Genomic DNA, 20,542 nt, shown 5'->3' with positions numbered 1-20,542 from the left:
CTTGAAAAGAAAATTTTGCTTGTTAAACTGTTTGATGCTAATGACCTTTTGAATAATGTGAAGACTAAGAACATGCTTTTGCTTGATAAAGTTAAGAATTTGGAACTGGAATTATCTATTGCTAGAGAACAAATTGATAGGTCTGCAAGCTCCAAACTTGATCACATGCTAAGTGTTCAAAAGTCTCCATCTGACAAAACTGGTTTAGGTTTTGTAGATAGCATCTTTGTGTCTGCACCTCATTCACAAACTTTGTTCCTTCATCTTCTTCCAAACCCTTTGTGAGTGAGGATGTTAAACCCCCTGTGAGTGAAGTTGTCAAACCCTCTGTGAGTGAGGCTAAATCTATAGAAGTTACACCTCCTAAGAAGATTAGGGTTGAACTGAAAGAGTCTAAACCAAAGAAGTCTACACTTTCTAAGGACAAGTCACATGATAAGCCTGCATGGGTTTGTCATTTTTGTGGAAAGTTTGGACACATTTGTCCAAACTGTTATAAGCTGCAAGCTGCTAAGAGAGCAAACAAACCAAAAGTACTTGTGCCTCAAGCACAAGATCCTATGGTACTCATTGGTGAATTGGTAAAGGCTCTAAACCTTTATTCCAATCCTGGAGTTGGAAATCATTCCCATGTGAATAGGAACTCCAATGCTCGTGGTGCATCTAAAAAGTTCTAGATGCAAAAGGCTCAATCTAATTGAGTCCTTCTAACATGGTCCTTGTGCTTCATTGCTATATTCCTTGTGACCATTGTTCTTTGGTTTTTTGTTTTCTTTGTTTCTAGGATTTGCACTGCATAATATTCATGCATTTCATTCTAGGTTGTTTTTTTTTTTTTTTTTTTTTTCTTCCAAATAAAAATAAAAAAATAAAAAAAAAAAAAAAGGAAGAAAAAGGAAGCAAATTGTGTTTTGCACTATTTTCTTAGTTTTGAAAACAAGGTTAGTCAATTTATTTTCACATAACATATCTTTTGTACCTTGTTTAGCTTTGATGAGTTTACTTATTGCACTTTACTAGTTGAAGTTTTGTAGTGCATGTTGTGTGGGAAGATGTTTATGATTTTGATCACTTTGTCTTGATCTTGAAGTCACATGTCTTTGACTGTCGGACTTGAACCTTTTGAGAAATGCATAAATAACCATCTCACCACAGTTCACTAGCCAATCATGAACACCTTAGTGCATATCGTAAGATTTTGTGCTCAAGAAAGTGTAGCACATGCACAAAAAGAACATAAGGTGTAGCCTCGATTTAAATGTTAAAATTGGTGTATACATTATTGGACTTAAAGCTAAATCAAATAAATAAAATTGGTATGTACATTATCCCGACTATTTTAATAAGTTTCTGAACAATTAAAATTTGTATGTACAATATGAGGCAAAATCAAGAAACTTACATGATTGCAAGCTTATGATCTAAGAGATGTGGGAGTTATATGATGTAACTCTTTAGGTAATAATCTCTTTCAAATCCTATGTGATGAATTTTGTAGACCTTGTGGTTGATTGCTATTCACATATCACCTCACATGTATCTCAAACTTTTGCTAGTTACACACACTACACAAGTTAATCTTTACTAAACATTGTACATGAAATTGTGTGTGTTTTTGGTTTGAACAACCAAGTTTGAACATACCTTGAGTCTTATGCAAAACAATTTGATGCTTGAGAATCTAAAGGGAAAATGGTTGAAGATCTTAATTTTGGGAAAACCAGGTTTAAAACTTGTGTTTTTGAAAAGAATTTCATCTCATACTCATGCATTTTATTCATAAAATTCAATGCTTTGAGAAGTTGTGTTTTCAAAAATGTGTTTTTTCCAGAATTTCGATCGATCGAGGCTATTTTTCGATCAATCGAAATTGCGATTAAAAATTTAGGTGAGCCTCTGTCTGTTTCGATCAATCAAACCTAAAATTTCGATCAATCGAAAACCGTGAATTAGGTTTTTTTTAAAAACTGAGTTTGACTTGTTCAAACTCACTTTTCAAAAGTTTTTCAAACTTTTCTCTCTCTCTCTCTCTCCGAATCGGACAAGGATTACCATCAATTTTTTGTCGTTTTCCTCCGTTCTTTTTGCAAGGTTTTCCTCTCCCAAGGCTGGTAAGACATTTATACCATTCCTTTTGCATTTATTTTCATGTTTCCTACATAAAATCTGCATTATTTGGGAAATTTCGAACCTATGAAATTTTTGGGGTTTTTGATGAATTAAGCCTTTTCTTTCACAATTGATCAATGAGTTTTTGTTGTGGGACAATATAAAATTGTTCTTGGTGAATTAATTTGATCAATTTGATGATTTGTGAGAAATTGAAATTTCTAGGGCTCAAAACTACCCGAATTGGGGTTTTTGTTCAATTTGGTTTAAATTGATGAAATTGGCTTGTTGGATTGACTCAACTGATCATTATAATGTGTTACTTATCTTATGTAATGATCAATTGATCAATTTGTTGGTTTTTGAACAAGTGGTTTTTCAAATTTTGGGGTTTTTGTTAGAAACTCTATGCTCAAGCCAATTTTGTGTTTCTAAACTTGAATTGAACTTATTATCATTGTATTAGAGCATGCATCATACCATTTATCTATTCATGCATCATATAGATTTTTTTTTTTTTTTTTTTGGTGCTAACTTGCAGTCTGCCCTTGTGTTTTTTTTTTTTTTTTGCTTTCTGTTCTCTTTGGTTCTATTTTTGTGTCTTTGTCCTTACCTTAGCATCATGCCTAGGAAGACTAGAGCCCATAAGACACCCTCCACTTCTTTTGAGTCTCCCTCTAGGAGTGAGTTGTTTCGGAGTGACAAAAGCAGAGAGTTATATGAGAAGCTGAATAGTAAGAAAAAAATTTAGGCTGAGTAGAACGTTGTGTTAGATGAGTTAGACCCTGTCATTAGAGCAAATTTTGAGAGTAGAGGTTGGTTGCCTTTGTTGGAGATAGATCATCCACCCCCAACTACCCTGATTAGAGAGTTCTACTCGAACTTTTCTTGCCACATCTATGATACCAACACCTTGGTTAAGAGTTGGATACGAGGTATAAAGTTCACCATTACACCTAGGGTAATGGCTGAGGCTCTTGGTGTTCCAGTAGTTAGGCAGCCCGTCTATCCTTATGAGGAGTGTCCACCCCTTGATGACGTTATATCATACATCACTAGGTCTTTTATCCAGTGGGGTTCTAATCCTCGGATCACATCCGCTGAGCTTACTGAGACTACCTATCTTTTCTTTAGGATAACGTGTCATTCTTTGTGGCCTATTTCTCATCTCCACACCATCCCTATTGAGCGATGTGTGTTTTTGTACGCTTTTGTTTCTGATGCTACTATTAGTTTTCCTCATCTGTTTCTTCGTTCTTTGAACAAAGTTCATAGGAGTTCAGCTGTCGCTCATGCTCTTATTCATCCTATTTTCATTCATAGGATTTTGTTATTTCTCGGTTTAGATAACTTCCTTGCTAGTGAGCCCATACATGTTGTAGCTCCCATAGGTTCCACCTTCCTTAGGTAGAAGGCTGCTCATATGAGAGCTGGCTCTAAGTGTCCTAGAGTTGAGCCTTCTAGTGTTGTACCCCCTCCTCCCTCTTCTACAGGTGCTGCTACGGCTGAGGCGTCTGGTGCTGCTGTTGCTGATGCTGATGTTCCTCCATCGACTACTTCGGATGATTCAAACATTCGACGTACGTTGGATCATGTCTTGACCGTTCAGGCGGCTCATGGATAGATTTTGGTGGATATGCTCGATGAGATCTGTGCCTTGTGAGCAAAGTTGGCACAGTTTCGACGATCCTCACCGCCATCTCCTTTTGATGATGGATTTTGATTGCCCTTTGGCATTCCGTTACAAAAAAGGGGAGTACATTTGGAACATTTGTAGAGGTTTTTGTTCTCAGGGGGAGAGATTTTTGTTTGTTGGAGCTTGTGGAGATTAGATTGTATCTAGGTGCTTCACTTTGTATTTACCTTTTTTGGCTCTTGATGTATTTTTGTTGGGCTATTCATGTTAGGGGGAGATACATTTATTGTTTTATATGTTTCTTGTTTCACTGCTTATTGATTTATATTTATGAGTTATTCATTGATATATGTCTTTATTTTGTGTTGAGTGAAATCAAGAATTTATTTTGTTTACTTGTATTTTCCACACATGCGTTTATGCGTTTTGTTTAGTGTTTCAGGAAATATACAGGTTAATTCAATTGAGCTGCTGTCTACACTTGCAACTGATGGATAGTAGTTAGGATTGGATTTGTTATAATGGGCATTTTTTTATAAAGGGCTTTTCTTTGTAAACTTTGAGCTTTCAGTTGTGTTTAGTCACGGATTGCCAAATGGGGAGTTTGTTAGGTTCTAAGTACTTAGGAACTAATGTATTAGAACTCTAATGTGTATTATTGGCAAACCATGATCAAAATAGGTTGTTTAGTTTTGTTTAGACTTGCTCAAAGTTGTGTCTTTTATGTAAAGTTGGAATCGATTTGTTGCAGAATTAAGTATGCATTTCGGCCTGGCTCGATCGATCGAAGCTTAGACTCGATCGATCGAATCTAAGGCAGAATGTTTTTTCTGCAGAATTTTTCCAACTCAGCCCTAGCCTATTAAAACGTGTAAGGTTTTATGTTTTGCCCTAAGTATAAAAGGCAAACCCTAGCCACGTCTTTTAAGGTTGATCTATTTGTTGTGTGTGTGAATCTCTTGTGAGATCTAGAGGTGGTTGCCTTCACACATGCTTAGGATTATCAAGAAGGAGATCTGATTGAGAGCTTAATGATCATTCAGTCACTGCACTAAAGAGCTTAAAGAAACACAAGCGGGTGCTCTTGTACTTGCTGGAGAATCCAAGAAAGGAGTATGTGGTCTCGGAGTTTGCACGTGGTCATGTCAATAAGTTTCTACTGGTAGGCAGGAATAGGATGTTAGTGGTCTAAGTTGCTATTGTAAAACTTCGATTCTTTCATAGTGGATTCAAGTTTACCTTGAGGATTGCTAGGTTAAATCCTCCCCAAGTTTTTACCGGTGTGGTTTCCTGGGTCATCATATCACTGTGTCATTTATATTTCCGCTACTTTGCATGATATGATTATATGATTGTGTTAACCTAGATCTGAAACTTGGACTAAATAATCACTTGGCTAACCTAGATCTGAAACTTGGACTAAATAATCACTTGGCTAATTTACTAGGTTAATTCAGTTGTGTTTTAAGGGGTCTAAAAACAAACAATTCTCTTCATAGCTCCTCTTGAATTTCTTAATATATCATTTATGTTCAAATTAACTGTGCTTGACAAAAATCCTTGCTAAATTCTATGCTTGTCGGTATGGTTATCTATGCATGATCTATGGACAAATAATGTGCTTGTTTGGTGGTGTTTCTCATTTGTTGGATGTTATATGAATATGTGAGCTTGATTTATAATGATCCATGATGAGCTAATTAGCTTAATTACTAGTTATCTGACAAAATGCTATAATAAATTGCCCCTTTTAGATATTATCTTTAGGCACATTTCATGTAATGCAATTTTAAGTTCACAATCTGGTTTTGGATGCATGTGGATGGGTTTGTTTGTTGCTGACATAGCATAGATAAATATAAATAGAGAGCCCAATTTTGATTTACTATCTGTGAAATAAGAATAGGCCATAGCTACTTGGAGGACTATCAAAAACTATCTTCCTAAGACTTTGAATGTTTTTACTGTTCCAACTTCAATAAAGAGAAGTCATAGAAAGGTTCCATATATATATATATATATATATGCAAGTACTGCTTTGCAAGAGTTTTCTCACTTCTGAAAAATATTAAGTATCCTGCAAGTTGGGACTGTTTTAGATGTAGAGGATGCCAATAATGCAATAAATGCTGGAGCCAATTTTCTAATGAGTCCTGCAATGGTGAAAGTATGCGTTTTGAATTCTGCAATCTCATGCGTTTTGAATTATTTTGTCCTTTTTAGTGCTCTTCATGATTCTTGTAACTTTCTATCTTGAATTTAATCCTAAACAAACTTGTTAGAAGGCATCACTAATAGCGCTTCTTCTGTATACTCTTTATATGCTTATTGGCTGTCAGGACATTATGGTTGATGCCCAATATGGTGAAGTTTTGTACATACCTGGAGTGATGACCCCAACAGAAGTAAGGGCATCTTTTGAAACTTAAAATTCTCTTTCATTTTTTTCATTTTTAGCGTTTGTAAAAAATTTCTTAAAGCACTTGACTTCTTATAATGTTTATCTTGTTGGACACTTCTATTTCAGAGTTTTTTTTTTTTTTTTTTTCTACCGTTCTGTTTGAGATTTGAAACTTTTGAGTTAGAATGAGAACTTAAAACTTGATTGTGATTTACAAATATTGTCTGCATATGATTTTGGTGCCGAAATTGTCAAGGTGAGTCTTAACATGTTCTATGATGTTTAAGATTGGGCAGTTCATATGGTAGCCACTGTCCAATGATCCTGACTCCTTTTTCAAAGGATATTAATTTGAAAGCTCATTATTTATTTGATATCCCGTATCCATTAGTCATTACGGTTGATAGGTACACAATTATGGTAAATGTCCCCAATTGACCATGAACTTCCTTTAAACATATATCAGTGCTTAAATGGTCATGGTTTTCTTTTTGGTTCAAAAATAAAAGTCATCTTTCTAAATGAAATTATATAAAGTTATGCAAGCTACAATAATAAGTTCTGTAGCTTAGCTTGCTGAGTTAGAATAAGATATCAATGGAGATTGGATCTAAATTATAGTAAACTGTTTTTTTGAGAGGAATGTGCATCTTCATTTCTCCTGTAACCAACTTGGATTCAAGATTTGTCATTTTAATTGGTTCATCTTGTCTTAAATCTAACCTATCTAAATTTAATCTTTCAGTTTTCTATCTTGTGAATTGATCATGCTTTAGACTTACCCAAAAAAGATCATGCATGCATAGTCAGGACCTCATGCAAGGTTCAGACATAAAGCAAGCCGGGACCACAGTCACCACGTAGGGTTTGAGAAAGTTGCATGCCTTCTAAAGTTGCTAAAGGAGGAATCCGCTAAAAGTTTGCTACAAGTTATTCATGAGTACACCTGCGAGAGATTGTGATTCTATTGGCAAATATTTTTCATCATGAGATTGTAATTTAATTAAAGGGTGTAGAAGTACAAGCCCGATTGAGATGTAATCATCTAATATGATACTGCATTTTTGGACTTTCATATTCAAATGCAATTTTACATAACAAATTATTTACCTGTTAGTGACCAAACATATAAAAACTTTTCTATTTTAATAAGATTCATTCATGAAAAGTTATTTAATTTTATATTGGCTGCCAACTTATGGAACCTTCATGTTTGATTGCTAGGTTCTATTTTCGTGTTTTATTTTCCTGTTTGTAAGCTAGGTTCTATTTTCATAGTCTGGTTTATTGCAACAGGGGGAAGAAGAAAAAAAACTGAGTGGAACTCGAGTCTTTTACACTTGAGTTCCATTACGCACAAAAAAAAAATAAAAAATAAAAAAGTAAATCGAGCATTAAAAGCACAAGTTCTATTTAGTACTCGAGTTCACTAGCAATGAGTACGCCAAGCAGAGAGTTCAAAATTATTTATGGCCAAATGCCACTAGAAAAATTCCCAGTGAAAATCGAGTCTTTGAAACTCGATTTACATTTCAGTGGCTTTTTGGTAAATAAGTCCAATATAAATCGAGCCTTTGAAACTCGATTTGCACTGGCAGTTGTTTTTTTTTTAATTAAAATACTGGCAATTATTTACGAAGGTGCCACCCAAATGGAAATCGAGTTTCAAAGACTCGATTTCCACTAGGGGGGATTTTTTTTCTTCCCCCACCTACAGCAGTAAACCAAAATTTTTTTTTCCTTCCCCACTGCAGCAGTAAACCAAATCTAGAACACATCACATGGGCAGTAGTAAATAACTAGATACATAGTATATATATATATATATATATATATATATATATGATACCAGTCAAAGGGAGAGTACATCAGATGCAAAAAATTGGATTAAAACAGTTTCTGTTTATGGGCATTATAATTACCCTCTTAGCTACAGACCAGACAGATTTAACCACTACGTGAGGCACACAAAAAACATTACTAGTTATCATTGCTTCAAATGAGGCCCCTATGGTTGAACTTGCCAAAGTACTAGCTACTAATGCCAAAGTACTATCATTGCTAGCATTATAGGCAAAAGCTGCATAACACAACTAATGTAACAAGTACAATGGATAGCAAATAGTTCAATTACAATAACATTCAGCAATAAACAAAATAACAACTGAGTCGATACAACATAGTCTACATAATCACCTAGCACTTGTCCATACTGATACAACATAGTCTACATAGTCGCCTAGCACTTGTCCATACCGAAGATAACCACAACTCCCACGTACAATGCCATTCCAAAATCGAGTCTCTGCTCGCCTGACAAACATTAAAATATGATCGTTAGTTCCCAAATGCGAAGAACAAAAAGCAAATGAAATTCTGAGCATATTATACAAAAACAGCGACAGCACTTGCCTAGTTTGTAGCACTACCGCTTGTCGAAACCCCACGAGAACCGCTTGTCAAAGCCCCATGGGAATTGGGATATCTTCTGTAGTTATGCCCTTCTTCATGACACACTTCGCATCGCTACCTCGGTTGAATCTCTCTCAAGTCCGAATGTTGCCTTTGGCTTCCCCGTTCTCACCGTACCCCATCCATTTCATTCCTTATTATTGACTTCACAGGATGACCTTTGGCCTGCAACAGATTTGGGTTAGGCACCCATCATGGTCTGCGAATGTCCCTTCACAATGACTCTGACTTTAGCACAACAAATTAATGTGCATATGTATGAATGGCGTTGTCCAAACTGTAACATGGGTCAATATAGCTGGTTGCATTGAGGTGCAAACTCTGAAGAACTTTAATTGCATGTGAACAAGGGATCTTAATGTTTTGCCACTTTCCACAACCACATTTTCTAGCAAATACATGCACTTCATGACTATGGTTTCCCCCTTCACAACTATGGTTTCCCCCTTCACCACTATGGTCGTTGTACCGGGTAAGCACTTGATATACACCATTTTCATGATTAAATGCCCTCATAGTGTGTCCTGAAGCTTTGTGCACATTTTTGGTATAGATCCCCATTGCATAATCACTCCACACCTTACCTCGAGAGAGATCAAAAGTAATTTCTTTATGTCGATCATGGAAATATGCAAAAAGTTTACACCAAGTGAACTCCCAATGCAACAATGGGCAAACCTCAGGCACCTTTAAGTACCCCATTAAAGCACTCAGAGATATTGGTTGTCATTGCCCCGTAATGTCTTCCACCATCATGTGACCAGGTCTATTTGTCCAAATCCTCACTCATTAGATATGTGTATGGCATATAGCGTTCAAGATGGTCATCATCAAGGTCTACCCTCCTCAGTGCATTAATCTCAACATCCATAATGGTTTGCATTATGGACTCAAATTTAGCTTCATGAGTCGCATATCCAGCTTTCAAGGCCAATACCTTTAGAGTCGGGTCATTAAAGTGTTGAAGTTGCTAGCAACATGTTGAAGGCAATATCGGTGAAATACCCGTAAGCTTCCATTATCACCTCTAGGCCACTCTGCAATGGCGCATTTGATACCTTTATGTCGGTCAGAAATAATGCAAATGCCCTCGTCAGATATCACATGCCCTATTGAAATCCTTAGACACTCTAAAAACCACCCCCAACTAGGCCCTAACTCCTTGTCCACGACAACAAAGGCGAGAGGCAAAACATTTTGGTTAGCATCGGTTGCCATTGCAATCATCAACACCCCTCGATATTTACCATACAAATAAGTCTCATCAAGACTGATCACTGGCCTGCAATATCTGAATGCAGCAATGCATGGAGCGAATGCCCAAAATACATAACGCAGTAACGTAGTACCAGCTATGTCCCTAAGTATGGTGTAATAGTTGTACCAGGTACCTAGATCCTGATCCAAGTATGCCAACAACAACTTTTGCAACCTTTGGTAAGACTGCTCACAATCCCCAAATATCTTAGCAATTGCCTTTTGTTTTGCGTCCCATACCTTATAGTAAGAAAGCTCATGATTATACTTAGTACGTATGATGTCCCAGAGCTGATCAATACAAGCAGTGTGATCCTATCACAATTTTCCCATAATTTCTGATGCAACAAAATTAGAATCCATCATTTTACTGTCTCTTCGCAGGCCAAAGGGTATACAACTATGTGGATCCACATAAGACGTGATCATCTATAGACCAATAAGTTTAGCCTTCATGAATGCCCCAACATACCACTTGCAATTGGTGTCAATGTATGCGGTGCACAATTTAGTTTTGGTTGACCTCCGAATTGTAAAATTTCTATTGTCCTTTGCTATATATATTATCAATGCACGCTTCACCACCTCTTAATTTGCAAAAGTCACCTCTTTACTAAAATGCATCCTATCTTCCCAAGTAGAAACAAATGGTATCTAAAGACGTGAGGGATCAACCATATTTTTCCAAGTATTTGCATAGAATGACTTGGCAGGAGGTGTGTAGGCAATGGTCGTATTTATATAATTTTGGACGCCAATATCATCGTCCACATCACCTTCATCATGATACTACATATTTTCCTCTTCAAAATTGGGAACAAGTTCATGGTCATCCACATCCTTGTCAAAGTCGCCTCGCTCAATCCTCTCTTCGTACTCATCCATATCATCAAGATTTTCACCATTATTCACAACATAATCTTCGTCTGTCTTCCTCCCCTAAATGTGTCTCTTGAGGTTGAAGTGTTTCACCAATATTGGCAATATGATCTTGAGATGGGAGTGTATAACCTCCCATTGTATAGTCTCCCATTGTAGTGCATTCATCATCTAGGGCTATAAATTGTAAAGATGTAGTTGTTTGTTGCACCTCCTCGGTATCAACTTCTGCAAGCGGCTCTGAACTTACGTACAACTCAGCAGCATTTACTTGGGGCATTTTATGGATCCTATTAAACATGATCTTACATGTTTGTCTTCTTTGATTGCCATATACACGTAATTTATCCATGAATGAAGGACTTCTTGTGGGTAACGGTAAATAATCTTTATGTCATAACAAGCAGGGTTTAAATTCAATTCTTCCATTATTTTCATCTTCAAATCATTCAACATCTTCAACTTACGATGTATCATCATGTAGTAGCATTCAATACCCGGCCCTCTAAATGGGAATCCGTCGATCTCTTTAGGATTGACAAGGGGTCCACCGTAATATACATTTATATCAATATTCTTCAAAGATTGTAAACCTATTAGGGGTCAAGTGTAATATGTTAGTTACATATTTTATCTCTTTCATTTAACATCAATTACAAAACCTTTTCTATCTACTCAAAGTTCAAAAATTACAACTTCTTACATCATATGCATATACAAAACACACCCCACATTTGCATATACTTACCCCACATCACATACAAACACACTCAATCATTATCATTTCATACTCAAAAAAAAAAAAAAAAAAAAAAAAAAAATCTAAAGACAAAACTCACCCCCATTACAAAATTTCAAATCATTCTAACAAAAATATAAAGAAAAATATCAAACCAAACAACAACAAAAATAGTCATGATAAAAAGCCTAACAATACAAATATATCTACAATATTTTTTACTTTTTATAAAAGCATAGCAAATATATAAACTAACTTGTTACATCTTGTGCATATACAAACCCCACATTTGCATATACTCACCTTATCACATACAAATACACTCAATCATTATCATTTGTTTCTAAGAAAAAAAAAATCATTAATCATACTAAAACCAAAAAAAAAACTAAACACACAACTCACCCCATTACAAACCTTCAAACCATTCTGTCAAAAATATAAAGAAAAATATCAAACCAAAAAAAAAAAAAAATAGTCATGATACATATCCATAAAAAAAACCTAACAATACATATATGTAACTAACAATTAGAGAGAGTGAGTGCTATAAAAACCTTACCTGACATGAGGATGTGTAAATGGAGGGTGAGTTTGATTTGAAGTTTTGTAATGGGGTGAGTTTTGTATGAAAGTAAGAGAGGAAGAGAGAGTTGCTGGGTTTTTTGGTGTGGGAAATGGAGAGACCCAGACTCACATTATGAGGACTAAGGACAAGTAGCTGCCCAACCACGTGGACGTTTGTGGACCAAACCTTGCAAATTGAGTCTCTAAGACTTGATTACTTTGTTTAAAAACCGAATCTCTAAGGCTCGATATCTAGCTGGAGTCTACTAGATGCAGGTGAGCACATAAATCAAGTATTTAAGCGTCGAGATATAAATCGAATCTCTAAGAATCGATTTCCAATGGACACTACGTGGAAAAGCGCTAACTCAAACTTGATCAAAATATAAAAACCAAGCCCCAAAGACTCAATTTATAAGCCCTAAATTGAGTCTTTTAAACTCGAGATGTTAGTAATATATATACTTTCAAAACAGTGTCTACTAACTATATGATTTGGCAAACAAGGTTAATTCCCAATTTTCGCACAAATTACTCCCTCTCTGTCTCTCTCTCCATTACCCATCAGGCGCCACTTCTCTCTCTCTCTCTCTCTCTCTCTCTCTCTCTCTCTTCGTTCTCTCAGAAACCCCATTCACCTTAATTTGCCATTAAACCCACCAAGAAAACCCCGCCACTTCTATCTCTTCAAGAATCGAATCAAGTGAGTCGCTTTTTGTTATTATTATTTATGTTTCGTTGTTTTCTACTCTGCCAATTTACCTTTTTTTTTTCTATGGTGTGTCTACGCAAAAGATGAATTTTGCGATGGAAGAGCATGAAAACAACAACAACAACAACGGTGGTGACATATTGCAGAAGGCAAAGAAGCACAAGGGAAAGCACGACAAGCCAAAGCCTTGGGATGATGACCCCAACATCGACCGCTGGACTATTGAAAAGTTTGACCCTTCTTGGAATGAATCCGGAATGCTTGAACTCAGCTCCTTCTCCACTCTCTTCCCTCAATACAGAGGTTTAATTATATTTAATCTTTCACTTTTGGGTGTTTGTTTTTGGGTTTTTAATTGCTTTCTTCTTCTTCTTCTTCTTCTTCAGAAAAGTACTTGCAAGAGGTTTGGCCAACTGTGAAATCTGCTTTGAAAGAGTTTGGCGTTTCATGTGAACTTAACTTAGTAAGTGTGTGTCTGTAAGCTATCAGATTCATCTCATATTAATATTAGTAAATACTCCCTGAAGTGAAGTTTCTATTTTTCCATTGTTTTACATTTGAATGTTCTGTGTGTGTTTCTCAGAAAGATATGTGTTTTTCTAATTCATTTTATGATTTATTACTGCTTAGGTCGAGGGGTCCATGACAGTGTCAACAACCAGAAAGACTAGGGACCCATATATTATCATCAAAGCTAGGGAACTTATTAGGCTTTTGTCAAGAAGTGTCCCTGTTCATCAGGTACAATTTTTTTACTCTTGTTTTTGTGTCCGTATTGTATGAGTTTTCTTTTCTTTAGTGTTACAAAGGTGTGAATTACAGCCCAAGTGTGCACAGAACAATAATATTTAAACCAATAACTTTGCTTGACTCTTTCATTCAAAACTATTTCAATTGAACTCTATTGTGACAGCCTTTTCATTTTGGCTGGTTTTCATTTGTTTGTAATTTTAGTTCTTTTAACAACATTTTTGTGGTAGGCAATAAAATTACTAGATGATGAAGTGCAATGTGACATCATCAAGATTGGTAACTTGGTCCGCAGTAAGGTATGTATTGCTTTACTTGCACCAAATGAATGCTGTTTGTTGACTCATATTTCTTAATAACTGAAGAGATATCTGTTGCAGAGTCTTGTTTATGTCATTAAGCTCTAATATGTCTATAATATTGCCGTTTATACTGTGTGGGTTTAGCAATCATTCTTTGAAAGTGTTGTTCCAAGTTTTGTGTGCTCTCACAATGGATAGAAATGTATCAATTCATTCATTGTTGGCTAGTAAGATATATGGGGAGGCGCAGAGCTAGAATGTTGGATTTCATAGAGACTTTAATGATTGAGAATTGGAGTCGGTGAACTCATTCATCAATGTTCTTTACTCAAGTGAATATCCTTAGGAGAGAGCAAATGAGTGGGAAATTGAATGGGAGCGGTAGATTTGATGTTCGTTTGTGTTACTTTGTCTTACGAAATTTTTGCACTGCTGCAGAAAGTTTGGTAACTTAATTGAAATCATTGCTCATTAGATCTTTGTTCGATTGATCTTGTGCATGGGGTTTTACTAATAGCAATACCATTGTCGATTTTAAAAAGTCACTATACTTTTGTGCATATTTCATTTTTTTGTAATCTTTAGGCTTCTTTGTGTTCATTATATTTGTACATGAAGTAGTCTCTTTTCTCAATAAAATACCATTACTTATTAACAAAAAACAAACTGCAAATTATGTTAATTTGGATTTTGGACATAACTCTAACAATTTCATTATAATCCAAACTTTAGGGGATCAAATGTAGCAATTGGAAGTTTGTGAACTAAATTGTGATAGAGCCAAACAACAAAGCGTAAATTGTAATTTCTCCCCATATATATATATATATACACTGATGTAAACAGTTGTGTAAGGGAAAATAATTAGTCGGATTTCAAGGTGATTAACCTCCAATAAAATGAGAAAGAAAACAGAATTTTGGAGTTTAAACTGCTTGCCTCTTATTCATTCATTACTCAATTTAAATACATCCTTAAGATAACAACTACAACCCATTCATAATAGCTGTAACAGATGGCGAAGTAAGATTCTTTGCAGGGTAAGATTGGCTAATTAGCCAAAACTTCAATAAAATCATAAAGTGTAGGTCTACTCAGATTTAAAGATGGCCAATGAAATAATGATCCTACAAATTGTGATTCAATCCCCAGAGTAGAAACTCCTTGGTCTTCAAAAGTCCTTTTCTTCTCCCTCCAAATAAGCCATATTTCATACTCTAGTTTTGAAATATCTGGGTCGTTGCCACCAAACTCAACATGCCTTTTACTGTCTTAGGCATCACTCAATTTTCTCCAAAAAGCCAGAAATATGGAGTTTCATAATTCAATTGCCTCTGGACAATGAAGCAGCCAGTGATCAACAATTTCCTCACTATTCTGACAAATAGTACCAATCTGCCAGCACCATACCCCTTTCCACTAAATTATCTTTAGTAAGGAATTCTCCCAAGTCACAAACCACAAAAAGAAAAAACCAACCTTAGTTGGGACTTTTACCTGCCAAATATCCTCCAAGGGAAATCTAAGCAGCTACCACCTCTCCAACCCTCATAAGAAGAATGGACACAAACACTTCTTACCCAAACTCCAAAACATCTTGTCCTCCACACCTGTTTGGACGGGGAATGAATAGAGAGTTTGGAAAAAATGAGCACACATATCAAGCTCCCAATCATAAGCAGCTCACATGACAGCTGTATCATTGTTTTCATAATTTGACAAATAATAATATAGAAAAAGGTCCAACATTTATTCAGTTTGAGGAGAAATCAATTTATTGATATTTTCCAAAACCAAAAGTTTATGGTAGGGGATAAACTGTGTCCCTGTTCTTTTATCCCTTCAATTTCTGTTATATGTTTATGACATTAAGATTTACCTGTTAATCTATGAGCTTTTCCAGATACAATATATTGCAAATAACCTCCCATAGTACATCCCCAGTGTACTTGATAGATGTATATATATATTGCAAATAAACTGAAATGTTATAGGGTTGTAAAATTTAAATCAATTCTTGGGTCTTGGTCTAATTATGAAGTGGTGTGCAGGAACGCTTTGTCAAACGAAGACAACATCTTGTGGGTCCTAATTCTTCCACTTTAAAGGTATGTACAGTGAGTACATTAGAGAAAACTGAAGGAAAAACTATAATTTTCAGCTAATTGGTTGGCATGGTCACTTTGACATGTTATATTGTTAAATGTTCTTTTAATTCATTTTCACTGGCTTAACCCTAATATTATTGAGGTGCAGGCACTGGAAATACTGACAGGCTGCTATATTCTCGTTCAGGTAATCATTAGTTTGTTACTTGGCTTTGTTATTTTTGATGTGCCACTATTTTTTGGTTCCTTTGGTTCCCCTCAGTAAAATAATGAAATGAAGGCTTTCTCTTTTATATTTGAAACATATAGGGCAATACAGTTGCTGCTATGGGTTCATTTAAAGGTTTAAAGCCAGTTAGGCGGATTGTGGAAGACTGCATACTAAATAAAATGCATCCGGTATACCATATCAAGGTGAATAGCCTGGCCCTTTGTTTCTACTGTAATTGGTGTTTTCTTTTGAAGACCTATCAACTTAGCTATTGTCACCTGAAGATCTGCCAACATTCTTAATCTCTCTTTATCTCCTCCCCCCAAATATTCTCTTTCTTGTTTAGGTTCTTATGATGAAGAAAGAGCTTGAGAAGGATCCAGCACTTGCAAATGAAAACTGGGATAGGTTTCTTCCAAAATTCAAAAAGTATGACATCTACTACACTTTTTGTTGTATATGGATATAATCACTTTCTTTTTGTTTCTTCTGTCCAATTTATTTTCTATATTATAAATTGAGTAATGCTACAATCACAAACTATTTACAACATTTTTACAAACTATTAGTATGACAAATTCTTACTGATTTTCATCTGGGCCTACCACTAATATCATTTTTTTTACTTACCAATAACCACTCACCAAAAGAACAATTTGTAAAAAAGTTTGTAAAATAGTTTTTTCCTATAGCATTTTCCTTATAAATTACTCCAATAACTTATATTCAGGAAAAATGTTCAACAAAAGAAGCTCCAAACTAAAGAGAAGAGACCATATACACCTTTCCCTCCTCCACAACAACCTAGCAAGGTGAGAGAACTGCTTCTAGTCTCTACATATTTTAGATTCCTGCAAGAAATTGAATGCTTTAAAGTACTGTTATCATCACATCAGGTCCCAGTTCCCCTGGCCTCTTAAATGTCACAAGCACTCTCTTTGATTAAGTGTTGATAGAAATTAGGCTACTTGTCGCTTTGCTTTTATTTAGGTACATATCAGGGTTTAAAACCCTCTTAACAATATTATTGATGGCTGCTTATTGGCATTGATAAAGAGTCAAATTTTGGCAGTTCTTATTTTTTATTTTTGTTTTGATTGCTGCTTTATTGTCTTCGATTATATTGCTCACTCAGTTTGATTATTTATATTTTTAAATATGATTTCATGACTATTGGTTTTAATTCTGTATTTAATATGAATGGGGCAGATGCATTTCCATTGCTGAGGTATATTTATTAAGGAATTGAGGGCATGTTTGATATGCACATCAAAATACAGATGGGATGGGAATTACTATAGCAATCAGTATTCGTGGAAATAAATTTGATTTCTGTTCATTTGCTTGGATTGCAGCAATCCTTGGTATAATTTATCATATAGTATTCATCTATTGTTTGTTTCAGCCTTTTATAATTTATCTGTTCCTACCCTTAGCAGAATTTATCTCATAGTATTCATATATTATTTTATATAAGATTTATAGTTATATATGATTTAATGTAATTTCTTGTTATTTATTTAATTTAACCTTTATTTTATAATTATATATAGCAATAATGAATGTCAATTTATATCATAAAAAGCTATTAAATAATATAAATGGTAGTAGTTTATCTAATAATTTGTATTATTTTGTATTTGTATATGGAAGTGTGTTTATCTATTAGACTTTGTATATGATAATAAATATACAAAATGGTTATAATATATATGTCAATTATATATTAAGTTATGGTTTTTATGTTTGATTTTATTTCTATTCTCATTTTCATTTATATTTTTGTTATTTTTATACTATATATTTAATTTATGCTAATAATAAACATATATATATATATATATATATATAAACTATTCCTATTTCCTAGATATCTAGAATATCTATTCCCAACTCTCAAGCAAGAAATACCTATTTAGTACTTTAGTAGGAATTTCTCTATTTTTTATTTATTTATTTTGGTATTCTTCTTATCTATCCATGTTATTACTGTTAGTGTTATGTAATGATACTTGTCATACGTGGGTTCCCACTTCCCTGATTCCCATGGTAAATATTTTGAATGATCAATCATGTTTCAACGTCAAATTCCATTACCCTGCTATGCTTTGTTTGGACTGCTTTTTAAAGGGAGATACTAATGCTCTTGCTAATTTTAGTTGGAGATGATAAGGAATTTGCTACTTTACTTTCAGTGGGATTTTTTTTTTATCTGGTTCCTTGCATAATAGGATTTCTTCCTCATCTTTTATTTCTTTAATTTGCTGTCTCAAAGAGAAAACTACTAATATATATTGGAATGCAATGTTCTATGTTATTTTCAGATTGATGAACAATTGGAAAGTGGAGAATTCTTCATGTCCCAGAAAAAGAAATCAGCAAAGACATGGCAAGAGAAGCAGGAGAAGCAGGTACAGAAAACCGCAGAAAACAAAAGAAAAAGAGAAGCTGCATATATTCCCCCAGAGGTTGTATCCTTAGGCTCTTTAACTCAGTCACCTCCATCTTTTTCACATTTCAGACGTGCTCTTACTTAATCTCACTTTTATCCCAATGACTTTTTATCAATTTTGGTTTGTCAAATATCAGGAGCCAAGAAAGCAGGATACAAAATCTGAGGATGGTGATAAAGATGTGGCAGCCATGGCCATGTCTCTAAAGGTATATAAAGTATAAACATCATGATTTTTGGGTTTTCTTACTTTCTAGGACTTGTCCATTTTAATATAAATGCTTAAATTGTTGGTTCTACAGAAAAAGGCGAAGGAGTTTGGGAAGCAAAAATTGGGTGAGAATGTCAATGCTGAAGTTTATATTGCCACAGCTGGGGAACCTTCCAAAAAGAAATCCAAGCGCAGAGAAACTTAAAATATGAAGCTGAAGCTTTTTATTGCAGTCAGACTAAGGGCCTGTTTGGATAGGCTGTTCATAAAGGTGCGTTTTTAAAACAAGCGTTTTTAAAACGTGCGTTTTGAAAACATCATTTTAAAAACCACATATAAGCGTTTGGTAAAAATGTGAAAATATGCATTTTTTTATTTTTAAAACTACATTAAGTATTTGGATAAGCTGTTTTAAAAATGGCTGTTTGGAGTGTAAATTCCAAAAAAGGACTTAACCATTTTGTTAAGGTTATTTTGTCATTTTTCTTTTAATCAGTGTTTTTTTAATTATTATTGAAAATATGTAATTAAGCCTGACAATTACATTAATAATAATAACAATAATGATGTTGTCGTTGTTGGAATCATGGAGAGAAATTTATATAATTTAAAATTGAAAAAAAAAAAAAAAACCGTCAAGAGGAAGATATTAAAATGATTAGGAAAATAATTATATTAAAATAATTACTAAAAAAAATAAGCAGGGCTAATTGGTATAACTCAAGGGAATCAAACAAGTATTAAAATAAATTTAAGACCATGAAATAAGTAGAGCTCATCAAAGTCATTGACAAAGAGTTTTTTTTTTTTTTGAAAAGCATTGACAAAGAAAAAAATTAAGCTGGTATTTCTTATGGTATTGGTGATATTTTTATTTTCTGAAGAAAAAAATAGCGGTTAGCCCATCTACGTCTCTGAAAAGGCAAACCTTTGCAGTGTTTTGTAAACGTGAAAAATCTGGATTTTGAAAATGCAAACGTGCTGATTTTGTGGAGCCAAACGATTTGGCCAATCACGTTTTGTCTAAAACGCACGTTAAGGTTCTGTGAATAGCCTATCCAAACGGGCTCTAAGTAAAATGTGTTCACTGTTTGGTTTTAAGTCGGCTGTCTATGATTGGCCAAGCTTGCATGCCATGATTCTTAGATGTTAGAAAAATTGAATTAGAGTTCTAATTTTTGCCGTGCATGAGAAGAATGTAATTTATTGATAAAGCATTGACTTCAACATCTACAATTAAGAAATTTTCTTTTAGTTAATCTCGGTTTGTTTTAGACAAAATATCTATTTTGATCCTTACATTTTGGAGTTACAGTCAATTTAGTCGCTACATTTTGATAACAATCAATTTGATCCCTGTTATTTTCATCTTGTAGTCTATTTGATCCCTTCTGTTAACACATTAACGGAAAATGTCTACGTGGCTAACAGTGTGCATGTTTGACACACTTGAAGCTTAGGTGGCTTAAGAAATAATTAAAAAAAAAATTAATTAACATAAAAAATGCCATCTCATCATTTAATAAATAGAAAAAACCACATCATCAAAAAAAAAAAAAAAAAATGAACGGATGATTTTTAAGCCAAAAAGAAATGAATTTAGGTAAAATAAAACCTCAAAAATCAAAAGTCTCTGTTATTTTCTTTCAATTCAAACCCACGATTAATAGAACTCAAATACAGGACACACTGACACAATGAAACAAAGCATAAATCAGATCCAAAGCAAAATAAAA

At 34.5% G+C, this 20,542-nt stretch overlaps 1 protein-coding gene across 1 annotated transcript; it reads left to right on the top strand.

Annotated features, from left to right (window-relative positions):
• The first annotated feature begins 12,598 nt into the window (after positions 1 to 12,598).
• Positions 12,599 to 20,007, top strand: LOC115975729 (KRR1 small subunit processome component homolog). Its single transcript, XM_031096637.1, has 14 exons — positions 12,599 to 12,763; positions 12,856 to 13,075; positions 13,159 to 13,235; positions 13,403 to 13,513; positions 13,753 to 13,821; positions 15,876 to 15,932; positions 16,081 to 16,119; positions 16,242 to 16,346; positions 16,490 to 16,572; positions 16,874 to 16,955; positions 18,468 to 18,611; positions 18,733 to 18,804; positions 18,898 to 19,049; positions 19,881 to 20,007. The coding sequence occupies exons 2-13, from the start codon at positions 12,856 to 12,858 to the stop codon at positions 19,009 to 19,011; spliced, it is 1,173 nt and encodes a 390-aa protein (XP_030952497.1). The 5' UTR covers positions 12,599 to 12,763; the 3' UTR covers positions 19,012 to 19,049; positions 19,881 to 20,007.
• Positions 20,008 to 20,542: the final 535 nt, after the last annotated feature.

Source organism: Quercus lobata, chromosome 2, assembly GCF_001633185.2.
Source record: "Quercus lobata isolate SW786 chromosome 2, ValleyOak3.0 Primary Assembly, whole genome shotgun sequence".
NCBI lineage: Eukaryota > Viridiplantae > Streptophyta > Magnoliopsida > Fagales > Fagaceae > Quercus > Quercus lobata.
This window is presented reverse-complemented; position numbering and strand designations above follow the sequence as displayed.